General features: G+C 36.0%; 1 protein-coding gene across 1 annotated transcript in view; it reads right to left on the bottom strand.

Moving 5' to 3' along the window:
• Positions 1-13,676, bottom strand: part of Prp38 (pre-mRNA processing factor 38) — a 39,427-nt gene extending 25,751 nt beyond the window's left edge. The window contains exons 1-3 of the mRNA XM_081752865.1: positions 13,183-13,676; positions 8,771-8,930; positions 3,695-3,816 (exon numbers count right to left, since the gene is read on the bottom strand). Coding sequence (XP_081608991.1) covers positions 3,695-3,816; positions 8,771-8,930; positions 13,183-13,312 — 412 coding nt within the window. The 5' untranslated portion in view covers positions 13,313-13,676. The remainder of the gene's footprint in view (positions 1-3,694; positions 3,817-8,770; positions 8,931-13,182) is intronic.
• Between the last annotated feature and the right edge of the window lie 491 nt (positions 13,677-14,167).

The raw sequence follows: 14,167 nt of genomic DNA, 5'->3' as shown, positions 1-14,167 counted from the left end.
TCATCTCTTTTAGTCCAGACAGCATAACTGTGGGACTAAAACTGAAAGATTTCATTTTTTCCACTTATGCAACTGACATTCTGGATCGAACGGAAGCAGATATTAAAAAAAAAAAAATATATATATATATATATATATATATATATATATATATATATATATAGTATGGTGTCGCTGGTCGTCGGAGACGTCACAGTATTGGCTAAAATAGCAACTCTGAATAAGCGAGCATAAGTAGTTTGGTGGTACGCAGAAACAAAATCGGTTATTCGTGTGGGATGAAACTTTCACCGTCTGTTTAATAAGGGTCCTCTGCCACGTAAAACCATCAAGCTTTCGATGATTGGTAATGCAGTAGTGGCAGTCTTAAAAATACTGCTGAAGACGCTGGAGAACATTTGAAAGTAAAAAAGATAAGCGGAACGAGATCATGATATGAAAAGTTGACGGGTTAGCAATTTTTTTCATTGATGGTGACGTCGAACTTACAACAATAACAACACTTGCAATTCCTATGTTTCACCCCACAGCTGACGAAGAACCTTTTCTATTATGCACAATATTCTCAGATGATGCCACTTTTCATCATCTAGACCTCAGTCGGTACAATGGGAGAATTTGGGACTGAACGTAATCGTAAAATACGTGCGTAGTAGTACAAAATTAAATGTGTTGTGCGACTCCTTGCACAAATGGGTTGCTGGGCCGAGTTTCTTCGCTAAGGGCATGATCACCAACTAGTGTCACATATATCTAGATATGGTTGATTATTTCGCAGTGTTATAGACAGAAAACATATATCCGAACATTTTCCAATGCGATGGTACTTCACTACTTCACTATTAGGTTATTGATATTCAGGTAAGAGGAGAGGGGATTACGTCCAAGGTGCAAGAATTCAAAATGAGACAATGCCTCCTCCTCCCCGAACAGATAAACATTTATGATTATTATCTGACAACAGTAATGAACAATTATATACGTATATATAATTAATTAACTTAGCAAAATAACTATATTGACTACATATTCTCTGAGATAACCGCACCTAACCTTTCCAAACGTGTTTGAGCTGTGAGTATAAAATTAGAAGAAGCCGATTATGAATGGTGTATGCCTTTAATTTCGGAATACAACTGGCAGATTAAAATTACATGAAATGACAAAAAAAGCAATTTGACCATTAAACATGATTTGGGGACAAAGGGAGGAATAAAGGTCCCCAGCAGAAATGTTTCAGTTAGTTTCTTTGAGAAGATCAAAATATGATTAATGGGAACATTCTTCTTAGTAATTCGCACCCTCTATTCGCAAACTTGTAAATTGGGCGTAAGAGTTCACTTTCTTGGCCTCCACGATCTCCAGATACTTCTTTTGTGGGAATATGTGAAAGACATTGCATTTTGTGCAAACGTTGCTAGCATATGTATAGGTTCTGAAACAATGAATAAAAGATGCCATACTCTCCGTTACATTACAATACCTAGGGCGAAACCAAGTATAAAGGAAAATTCACAACTATGTTGTCATATTTCGCGAACAAACCATACACTTACATGCATATTTTTCAAAGTGACATGCGTCATTCTTTATAATATCACAAATTAACATTTCCATATTAAGAAAAGGGAAAGATTTTTGCATAGTCTTCTGCGAAAATACACCAATAAACAGAGAAGTAATAATTTTGCAAATATTACTAAAACTAAACTGAAGGGCTAAATCATGTGGTTCAGATACCACGTTAAGTTGTAGGTTTACGTTTCATATACACTGTGCTGGAAGGAACGATAAACTCTTAATCCAATAAACCATTCCTGAAGGATTTAAGCCCACCAGCAGTGGATATTCCATCGATATCTGCACATTCTTCCTTCAAGTAGCGTCTCAATTGTACTCATAACGATAAACGAACGCCACACTGCTAACACTATCTGATTTTCCCTAAAAGTTAACCTTTCTAAATACTACCCAGACTTAGCGCAGCCTGACTTTGGTGACCACATATAAAATGATAGACCAGCGCGACTAGGCATTAGTCTTGAAGTTTCCTAGAAGGTTGGAAGAAAATCACTACTATGATTTTACTTGGAAACGCCAGCATAACTGAGGTCAGCGTATCAGTGGTCCAACTCCTTAAAGAAAACAGGAGCAACTACAACACCAACAGCAAAAATAACGTTTCATCATACGCACTGATATAAATAAAAACAGTAACATTTTCAAAGGACACGGCCCTTATCGTCAGCCGATCTGAAGTTTGAAAAAATAAAAGAAAGGAAAAAAGCTGTGAGTATGAAGTGTTTATTATTATTATTTTTTTTTTTTTCCTGGAAATGTTTCTCGATCTTCAGCTTCCTCTTTTAACTTCCAACATTTTCTTCTATTTTTCAAATCATTGATTAGTTGTGTTTTTCTTCTTCCTATTCCCCGCTTTCCTTCCATCTTTTTTTCTCTTCCGGTATGAAGAAGACAATTTCTTCGCAAAATGATCCAATACAATTGGCCTTCCTACAAAGAATGCTGGCTAAAAGCGTCCTCCTTTCTCCTATCCGTTTTAAAATATTTCCATCTGTTACTCTCTCTGTCCATTTCATCTTCTCCATCTTCCTTCAACAACATATTTCAAGCAATGAATTAATTATTGTGAGACCAAGTGACTGCAGAATCATTACGGACTAACAACAATTCGTACACGAGTACAGTATGTCAATATTATTAATATGTTTATTATATTCTGCATAGAATTACGCATGAACTGTAAGTAATTTAAATATGTGAAACTTCTCTGTAACGGACACTTCTCATTTACGGACAATCACGTCCTATCTGTTTCACTGTATTTACTAAACTCTTAGTTCATTAATGGCTAAAAAGCTGTTTGGAAAAAGATGCTAGCTCTCACCACCGAGATTCAACAATCATAAACACAAACTAGGACACTCAAAAATGTAATTAGTACTTACACAACATACATGTTCAACCACTGCATATGGTAAGCTGCAAGAATGACACTAACATGAAATAAATCTTAATCAATGCACGTGATGAATGAGGAAAACGTTTCGAATCTTCAACATCGATGAATATGTTAATTTTCCATTCAAAGAACTGTCTTCCCTTCTTTTTTATCTTTTAAAGTCTCCCTACTTTAATTTTTATTATCTTAAAACACTAATATTATTTGCAAGTAATGTTTACTATACAATAATAGCATATTTAAATTAGACATTATAGTGCTGCAAGGTGGAAAGTATTATGTGTAAAGTGCTGATTTAGAAGAATTTAAAAATTGGTTTGCAGGAAAATATCGTATTTATTCCATTATACGCCGACCCTCCAGAAACCAAAGGCATTTTTTAAAATTGAAATGTATTAAAGAGGCAGGAATAAATTTACTTGTTAAATGCTAAATTAATATTTTTTCTACGTTAAAAAAAAAAAGGCCAAACATGAGCAATAAAAAAAATCCACTGACTTAGCAATGCCAAAAATTTACTTGTGTAGGCTTCTGGCGATATTTTTCAGAACGTTTTTCTATTGCGTCCAAATTCGGCTTACAATTAGATAAATACGATATTATTCACATAAGTAAATATCTTACAATCTGGAGAGGGTGAACTAACACACTCAATTTATCGATAAAGAACAGATGCTAGTTTTACACATAGGAAACTGCGAACTATGTACTTACGGCCTTGTCTGTTCTGTCTCCTTAATTTTCTGTAGTCGTTAAGCAGTGGTTCCAAATATTTGTAACAATCCAATGATGTCCCCACTAACCGCATGTAAAACGCTCCAAGCGCACGAACATACCTACAGAAAAGACAATGATGATCATAGAGTAAATCTGGATCATAGAGTTAATCAGTTTTAATAAAGCACGGCATGTAACACTGTACTCATTTCGTGACTAACTGATTCTGTTACATTTCGAATGACTAATTCGAACTTTCCGTAGGATATGCTGGCAGACTCAAAACGTAAAATAAATATTTTTTCGCTCTCTAACTCTATCCAAATAAATCTGCTTCACTTCATATATCTTCATCTATATACATGAAAAATAAATGTAACGATTTATGCTCGTAAACCAGGGTTGTTTTGTTTAAAACAAATTTTATATACATTTTAAACATTTTGTTTTAAACACGTGTATTTTTAAGACTTGCTTTAAACATATGTTTATTTTTATCTTATTTTATTTTATTTTTGTAAAAAAAAAAAAAAAAAAAAAACTACCAGAGAAAGAAAATGGTCAAAAAGTGCTTCCAGGGCCGTAGCCAGGGAGGGGCTAGAGGGGGCACAGACCTCTCTAAATTATTTTTTGTTCCCTCTAAAACACGCTGAAGAGAATTTTCAAACTGACACAAAACCAGTGAAATTCTTGCTATTATAATTACCAAATTAAATTCAACTTTGCGTATTCTACCCATTTATGAGTAAAATTATATGTTTCTTTGCTAGATGCACCAAACATCTTCAACTGCCTTTACCCATTTCAAGAATTTGAAACCATGCCATGTTATTGCAACGACGACAAGCACTTCCAAACAACAGTATCATAGTCCACAACATTAGTTGTGAATATAAATAAACTGTAGTGTCTCTCTTATTTTGGAAGCTAGAAAATTGAGTACAAACGTTCAATAAAACATATACAGTACTTTCTATTTTGTATTGATATAATCTAAAGTTGCTGTAATATAATTTTGTTCTAACGTTAAAAAAATAAATACTTCAATTTTAATTAATATGAAACAAAGTACCTCGCAAAGAGTTCGTATTAAGCACACAAAAATAAAACAAAAAAATTACGTTCGATTATACTTAGTACATATATAATAATATTCTCTTTTAAGTTTTTCTATTAATAAATGCAAGTGCTCTAGTCTCAGTATTTTTATCTTATCATTCTTAGGAATTAATACAAACAAAAAGCTGTAGTAAAGGCTTACGAGAAATTAATAATTTGTACAACAATAACTACAAAATAGCCCTTAGCACTCGTCTAGTGAATAGAGCGCGCGTATGTGATCTCGGTGTTTGATAGCCGTGGAATTCTTGAAATCGACAGCAATGCGGTGGTTCGTATTCCACTTTAAACTGCAAGCTTCGCGTTTTTTATAGCCTTGGTACTGAATAAAAGATGCTAAATTTTAACAAACAAACAAAAAAGTTGGCCTTCTACAAAATGAGAATGTGAAGGAAAATAGTTTTTTTTTTCTTTTTAGATAGAAACATAAATCAATTTTAATGAACATATAATGATGCCATTATACAATACAAGTTAATTGGAGTGTTTTGTTGTGACAAAAAAGTCTATGTCAAAATATTCTGTTTATAATATGGGCCGCGGTAACTCAGTGGTAGAGCGTTCACCTCTGGTGCATGGGGTCCTGGATTCAAACCCTGCTCCCGCCAAGTGAACTTTGTGGTGGGCAAACGCCGTGTGCGTGGGTTTTCTCGGGGTTTTCCCGTTCCCTTCCACTTTCTTCATTCCACCATTTCATTCATTTATCATCATTACCGTCTTCTTTAGCCTAACCGGCATAACCGTGGGACGTAAAACTCAAATATTTCATTTCATTTCATTTCTGTTTATATTTTGTTTTCTGCAAATGGAACAATCCTGATTAAAGGGACGTGTGCTCACTCTAACATTCAGTTAATTAGCTTTTGTGTTTAGTGTAAATGCGACGTACAATGACGTTCCTCATCTACGTTTACCACAGCACTGTATTGCCCAAAGCACCTCAATTGTATTGCATCGCTTTTTTTTTTTTTTATCTTTGTATGTTAATGATCAATGTTCTTAATCTTGAATTTGTGTACTGTAATATTATCAATACAGAATATTACGTATAAAAGAAACTATAGCTGTTACAGATTCTGTAAATAGTAAGTAAGTTTGCAATTTTCTGGTGTTGTGTTATGTCTTAATCATTGCCCCCTCAGTATTCACTTCTGCCCCCCCTAAGAAATCAAGCTGGCTACGGGCCTGAGTACTTCTCATTCAAGACTATTTTCTTCCCATGTAAATGTTTTGATTTCTTGTGGCTATAGCAGGTCAATGTGGTGATCTACAATTTATTTTGCCTCTTTTTTCCTTTGTTTTTAACGTTTCTTGTATTGTTTAAAATGCTTATCAATTACCTTGCGAGAAAGTGTTGTAGTCGAAGGTTAGACTACTTATAGAACTGATATTAAAAAAATAAATAAAAGAATTATCATGGAAGCAAGTTTTTGTGTTGTATCCAGAAAACAAAGGGTTCTTTGCTAAATTGTGCTTCTGAAATATTGCAGGCATTCGTTGACACAGTACATGTTGGTTCTCAGTTTCCATACATACATACTTTAGAGAAAGAAAGAAAGAAAAACTACGTGGCAAGGTGCAATCTAGAGTTTTATATGATTGCCGCTGGAGAGGGGCGTCCGTTTAGAGGTCATCCGCCCCATACACTAAATTCCAGATGTTGGGAGCGTAATGCAGATTTCCTGAGCAAAGTCCACAGGAAAAAACTGAAGTCCTTATACCGAACAAATACGGACTTTGATCACCATATCTATTGACCGTAAGGAACTATAAATTGTTCTCTTGTATATTTTTGGCCTAAGATTCCAAAGGTTTCACTAAGATTCGAGTTTCAGGTCTACTTAAAATTCTGGAAATTGGGCCTAAGCAACTTTCCAGTTTTGATCATCTATATTCCATCCGTATTTATTCGGTGTAAGGACCCCAAACTTCTTCTGTTGGACTTTACTTATCAAAAGGTTTCTAAGACTGACTTACTGTCCCCAAAATCTGAGATTCATGCTAGGCTACCCTCTTGCTCCCACTGACGCTCCTGTCTAGTGGTAGTCATATGAAACTATCCCACGTCCTTTCACGTGGATTTAGTTTCATTTATTTCGGACTCTTGACTGCGAAGATATTACGTTTAGAAATAGAATTCATTTAGTGAGCAAAACTGAACCTTATTGAAAATGGACTTGGATCCATTGTGCTCTAAACGCCCCAAATATTACTTCTTTCAATAAATTATTGACTTGAGAAAAAGCAACCAATTACATAGGCTTGCAGAAAATATTCTAAAGTTAACACAACGTGAAATGTGCTTCAAATGTTACTTTTCGAAAATTTATTATCTTAAAATAATGTTATTAGCATCAGTGTTCTGAAATAGTAATCAAATTTTGCAACTGAAATCTCACCAGCCTCCACGAAACATGAGTTAGACCCTAAGGGCATAACTAGGAAACGTTCAGAAACAATAATCCCAAAATGACTTGTCTTAGGGCTAAATGACCGCACAAGAGTATTTCTGGTAAAATTCTACCCTTAAAACATTTGAAATTTCGAATTGCAATCAAAGATGGCCGCAATGATACTTGCCCTTGCACAATATGATGTATCAGACCACTTTCAAGTTTCATCATTCTCCCTCAACCCGTTCTCAACACACAAGCGTGCTGAGGACTATTGTTGCACTATGTATATCGATAGACTATGTGAAATCTCCATAGTAAATAGATTTTAAAATCTACCTAACAATCTTATTACAACCAAGTAAGTACTTATGAGAGTTACTGGCAAGAGGGTGTAATAAAAAGGGGTCGTGATATGAAATAAGTTGAGAATTATTAGTCTATACTGAAATATTCTGTATCCAACACAGTGTAGTCTTAACCGGGATAAAATAAATGAAAAAGTAGGTTGCAAGAAGTGGTGCTATTCAGCCGGTTCCGACTGGTTCGCTAGAACCGGTTGTTAAATATTTCGAGTTCGCAGAACCGTTTGTTATAGCCAGATATAATAGTAAATTTTACCCAGATATACCAAGGAACAGTAAATTTTAGTTTAACTATGTTTGTTTTTAAAAATTCTCACAGCTAAAGGGTTAAACAAATGTCTCCAGGTTCTCCCTATCTTCCCACTTTCTCTCACGGAATTCACTAATTTATGCACGTATACGATCGTGTCTTTACAATAATCATCTGTCTTGCTTAGCATACAGGGAAAAACCCGTGGGCCATATTTTTATGTCCATCCATAACGGTTCTCAAACTAATCTTTTTTATCTTGATGCAGCTGTCAATTACTGAAATCATGTGTATTAACTCTAACATTTTCTTTCTTTCCCTCTTTTCTCGGATATCTCAAAAAGAATACAATGAGAAATCGGGTTCCGGCGGGAACTCATGTGATTCGGATCCCATCTGAAGCTGCATATCATTGTCTCACATAGCCTCGGTGCTGACAGACATTAAAACTCCACACATGGAAACAAATAGTAACATGAAGATGATATTCGTGGGGATGGGGCTCAGTGGCGACGCACGGGGTCTCTGCTTCAATCCCAAAATCTTTCAGTTTAACGTCCGACGTTTATGCCCGTTAAACTAAGAGAGACGGACAGTTATGCCGGTCGACCGGTTGATTTTCGCCGTCATTTGATAACACTCATTACCAACACTCACACATCTACCAGGTCAGACACAACACTGCTCCCACCAGCAAACTCATAGTTTCAGCATGATACATCAGGTGACAACATCGAATCGAAAATGGTAGGATATACAGCGAACAGCCTTCTGTAATACTACAGCAGCTATTTTTATTACAATCATTCTTATTTGTTTGTTCATGTTTATTTTTTTTTAATACAATAATACAATTATAATAAAATATGACCCCATAATATAACCGTGAACTACATTAACTCCAAGTTGAAAAAGTATTATTATGTCTATTTCAGAAATTACTTACTTAAATTCTTCATTTTTAATGAACTCTACAATGATATCCTTCTCTGGTTGAATCTGTAACATCTTGAGGACGAGGCAGAGGAAAGGAGCAGGCTTAATGTTACCTCCGTATACGCCTCCGATATATCGCAGCTCCATAGCTTTGTCCACTAGCAGCTCAGCTGAAATTAAAAGACAGTGAGTGCATTTCAATTAGTAGATCACATACTGGAAAAGTCGGAGTTGGAGAACGGTAGTAGTTTAGGTGTATAGTAATACACACCGTGTCTACTAAAATTTTAAGAGTGGCATTATCACAAAATAATACAGAACAGAATTTACCTTGATTGGATGCTGATTTTCAATATATGGCCCTCCTTGTTGTACACAGACAATTGCACGGCTGTATAGTCTCTGAATTACTTTCAGGAAGTCCTCTTGTCCAACAGAGTTGAGTTCCTTCGTCACAACCCTTTGGATGTCCGAAATTGAATCAAAATGTTTTCCTTCCAACGTCATTTTGACTTTTGAAAACAAGAACTAGTGTGCTGGGGCCAGGTCAGGTGAGTAGGGTGAATGGCTGAAACTTTTTTTGTACCAAAAATGTCAGTATTTCAATGGCTCCGCAGTACGGTGCAAATCTTTCATTTCTGTAGATCTTGTTCCACGATCTTCTGAACAATAGCCTTACCAATGTTCAGGTCATCCGCAATCATCCTGAGGACTGACAATGATTTTCAGCTAACTTTCCCCGCACTTTTTCAACATTTTCGTCATTTCGAACGGTTACCGGACGGCCAGGTCTAAGATCACCTGTGACCGCCTCCCGACCTCACCAAAACGACAATGCATCATAAAAGTGTATGCTCGAGAAAGAGAACCATTGTTGAAAACTGTTTGAATCATGTCCACGGTCTCCGTGGATATTTTGCCAAGTTTTACATAAAACTTGATGGTTACTCTCTGCTCCACTCTACTATCCATGACGAACAAAGAAAATACACCGAAATAACTGTTACTTACAAAATTCGGAACATAAATTCGTAAATTCTTCACACAATGTATAACTCACTCGGTACTAAGAGCTACATACAATAACCGCTTGGTGGCTACAGCGGTTACCTTACAATGTTGCCAGTCTTGAAATTTAGCAGACACGCTGTGTAATAATCATAATTATTATTTTAGTACTTGTTGTTCTAATACTAGTACTAGAACAACCACCTCTTCCTCTTCGTTTTCCCTCAGTTTCTATATTAAGTTTGTTCGCATGTATTCTTCTCGTTCCTTATCATAAGACAACACGGCATCATCTCTTCAAACTTCACTCCACCCATTATTCCGATTCTGACCCCTTTGTTACTGCACACAACTACCTCAGTACTCTCATTCTATTTCAGTTTGGTATCCTCACGGAACCTCACGTAAAATAGTCATTATCGCGTGACTAACCTCACACACTCTCCTACAATGTTCCCGTCAAACTTGCGTACGTTAACCATAAAGTAACAAGGAAGCTCTGATGTATAGTGTTTATAAAATAAAAACTGATACACAATAAATAGTATTATAAATGCGTATGTTATGATCTATAATAGTTATTGCTTCAAAATACACTTTATTTTCTATAAGTTAGCTACTACGCAATGGAATCGATGATGGCCAACATAGATGTGTTTTACTATATTATCAAACGAAGACTACTTGACTGGTTTTATCGTTTATGAACAAAGTTTGGTCCTCAGCGATGGAAGCTTAAGTTTACTGGTATACTGAGTTGGGCTCAGTCACAAGGTGTGAAATAAATTAGCTGAAATGCCTATTCTTCACACATGGAAAACATTCAAACCCCCTTTTTCCCTTGGGATACGCACGAGGAATGAATTTGGACATAAATGGCATCTAAAGTGTCACTATTCATCTCATCGATCCCGAAAACTGTAGATCGGACACTAATATCGATTACTTTTACAAGTCACCTCCATCCCTCACCCCCACCCAGCCACCCCAAGCCAATTAAGGATGAATTTGAATTTGAACGATATCGGGAGTGTCATTATTTACACACACACACATACATACATATATATAATATTATTGTTATAAGTTACAACAATTTTTCGTTCAATGATAGATAAAAGACTTAAGATTCATTTTCTTTTTTTAAAAAAAACAATTTTGTGTTCTGGTAGTTGCATATTGAATTCCGTGCTCGTCCGGCATTCAGCATTTGTTTGCCCGATGGCAGAACTTTCTTTGTCTTTCTGCGATGAGCTTTTGTAAGTCAAAAATTTTCTGCAGGAATTTTGCAAAAATATTCTGCAGAAGAAACACTTGTGATTGTTAAAAACGCTTTATGCGACGTAGAAAACAGTTCAAACTATATTTATGCGAGTTATCCGTGCATTTAAGACATCTCAACATAGCAGGCATGTTTTTATGCTTTTTTGTTGGCTATTTTTTTTTTCTCTCTCTCTCTGGCAATTTTTCTGCACAGGAGCGGCAAATTTTCTGCAATCACATCGCAGATCGCGGCATGTTCTGCTACGGGGTTGGTTTGATTATTAAAGTTCAGTTTTTCTTTTTCGGTGTCCAGGCTATACGAGACCTGGATCTACAGACCCGAATCTTATGATGCATTCTTACCGGAAATCGAAGCTACCGGCAAGCACCTTTAAAGTTTCCGTGTGAAAAACAAATGACAACATTTACTTTCGGAACGTTTCCCTAGTTTTAAACCACTGAAAATAAACAATAAAAGAACACACTCTTCTACAGTTCCCCTTCTGGAACATCCTAGAACGTAACAGAACAATCTGTCATGTTCTGGAGAATTATGGAATATACTAGAATACTCTAGAATGTTATAGCACTTTCTATAACTTTCTAGGATATTACAAAATGTTCTCAAATATTATATAACGTTCCAGAACCTTCTATAATGTTCTAACATTTTATATAATGCTCTGAATCATTCTACAATGTTCTGCAATGTTTGAGAATCCTCTAACATTTTGTCGATTATGACTTCCCAAACTTTCTGTGAGGTCTTTTTATTTATTAAGACAAAGGGTTCTAAAACTAAATTATATAGCTTCTAGAGCCATTCCAGGCACGAAAAATAAGATTAGGGAGGTAACAACTGAGATATTACCCCCAAGGGTACCCAAAAATTTACATATACGGGATTGTGTCCAACTTTACATGTGTATATCTTTGGATCTAGCTGGACACTGGTAACTGAATTCAACCCACATATCGACACCATAGCTGGCAATCATGCCTCCAAGTTTTGATTGAATTCGTGTATTCACAACTTAGTTATGGTAGCTCCCTCAATTCCCCAAATACTTTTCTGTCAACTTTCAAGAACTGTATTTATACTGAAGTCTACTAAAACGACAATAGTATACAACAGGGATTGAGTATAGCCCGCTCCCCCCAGTGATTTTTAACGAATCATAGTGATTCTAACGATTCATACTAGTTCATAATGAATCGGAATCACGTGTTATAAAGATTTAAGATGTAAATCTTGTGGTAAGGAAGTTTTAGTATAAGTAGTAGTAGTATAAGTAGTATAAGTAGTAGTAGTAGTAGTAGCAGTAGTAGTAGTGGTAGTTAGTAGCAATAGTAGTAGTAGTAGTAGTAGTAGGAACGGGTTAGAAGCCCCGCAGGGGTTGGTTGGGTTCCGTTCTCGATATAAGTACTGGTAGTGACTCTTCCTGTTCCGGTGACAAAGAACTGGGGGAAGCGGGCTATACACAAGCCTACAACAGCTCCTCATCGTGTTCCGTACTCGAGGATAGTTCTTACTCTTGCACCACGTACAGAAATGGTTGTATGTCATGTACAAGTGGTAATAGAACACATAAGAAACCCAGATCATGTTGTACTCACATTGGAACATACAGTATGAGTACACCGTGATCTGCGTTTCTTATGTGTGCTATTACAACTTCTACATGAAATACCATCACGTTTGTACGTAATGCAGAAGTAAGAACTATCCACGAGCACAAGACATGCAATATGCGTTCAAGTCCCTCCCCCCACACACACATAGTGAAATATAAAGTACAAGGGCACTACAGAGGCGCACATAAAGTGCACCGTACTCGAGGATAGTTCAAACTCTTGCACCACGTACAGAAATGGTGGTATGTCATGTACAAGTTTCAGTCGATAAGTAAATGAAAGTCGCTTTGTTACCCCATTTTCAAGTTCCTAGGTCCTCAATGAATAATCCGTAAAAGACTGAACTTCGTGAGTCCTCGGGAAATGATGAGGACCTGTTGTATACTATATCCATTTTTTCTTTATGAAGGTATCTTTCCATGCAAAGTACTTAATTTTACCTGCATATTTTGCACAATGTGGTGTGCGTAAAATTGACCAGCGCAATTCCTTTAAATCTCAGAACAGCAAAATTACCTGTAAGTGCAAAGCATTCCTCTTTCCAGTATCTGCTATCATATATTCTTGACCTAATGATTTTTTCCACCAAGTACTGTGGATTGGTACCACGAATTGATTTTGCATCTTTAACTGTACGATTAGCCATTGTATTTTCTCCTAAACTAAAATACGGCTAGAATTGAAACCATCTAGCCTGTTCACTATGCTCCACCACCACCATACACGAACACGAATATTACGGCAAAAGCACAGAATATTAACAATTTTTGTTCATCTTCCAAACTCACAAACATGAAGCAAAGCATTCCCGAACGTTAAAAATACTTCAAAGGAAATTTATGAAAATGAATAGTGTATAAAGCCCGTTACAGACGAACAAATATTCCATCATATATTGAATCAAATATTTCACCAAAGTGGAATTTGAACATGTATGATACCAAGCTGTACGCAACTTTTGGGTTGGTTACATTTCATACAGCTGTTCTAAATTAGGACTTGTTTTATTTCTATCCAACATTGTATCAAAGAAAACAAACGAAAATTGCTATGCGGCAGCACTAAAATCGAGTAAAATGTGGACACGGAAAGCAGTTCACATTCTTTTGATGCATACTAGTAGTAATCTGTTTTTACTATAAAATTAACGAATATTAGGGCTAAGTACCACAGGTGACTTCCCAAAATTGGCGTAGGTTGAGAGTATTCCGTAATACCATAATGCATGATGAGTATGTGCAATTTCATTAAACATATCCCCGCAGGAGTTAGTTGGACTCTGTTTTTGACATCAATGGGCAACTTAAAGACTTGCCCAAATTTTACTGTACATTTTACAATCTATGGACCTATATAGTAAAATTGCCCAATAATCAAGAACCAAGGACCAAATTAAAAATTACGATAAAGTAAAATAAAACACAGAGTAAAACCACGATCGTCTCTGACAGGGCAGGGAAGAAGCATTCCTTCCAATTTTATGTAGAGGAGAAAATAGCTA

This window comes from Thermobia domestica, chromosome 3, assembly GCF_964235325.1.
Source record: "Thermobia domestica chromosome 3, izTheDome1.hap1.1, whole genome shotgun sequence".
Classification (NCBI taxonomy): Eukaryota; Metazoa; Arthropoda; class Insecta; order Zygentoma; family Lepismatidae; genus Thermobia; species Thermobia domestica.
This window is presented reverse-complemented; position numbering and strand designations above follow the sequence as displayed.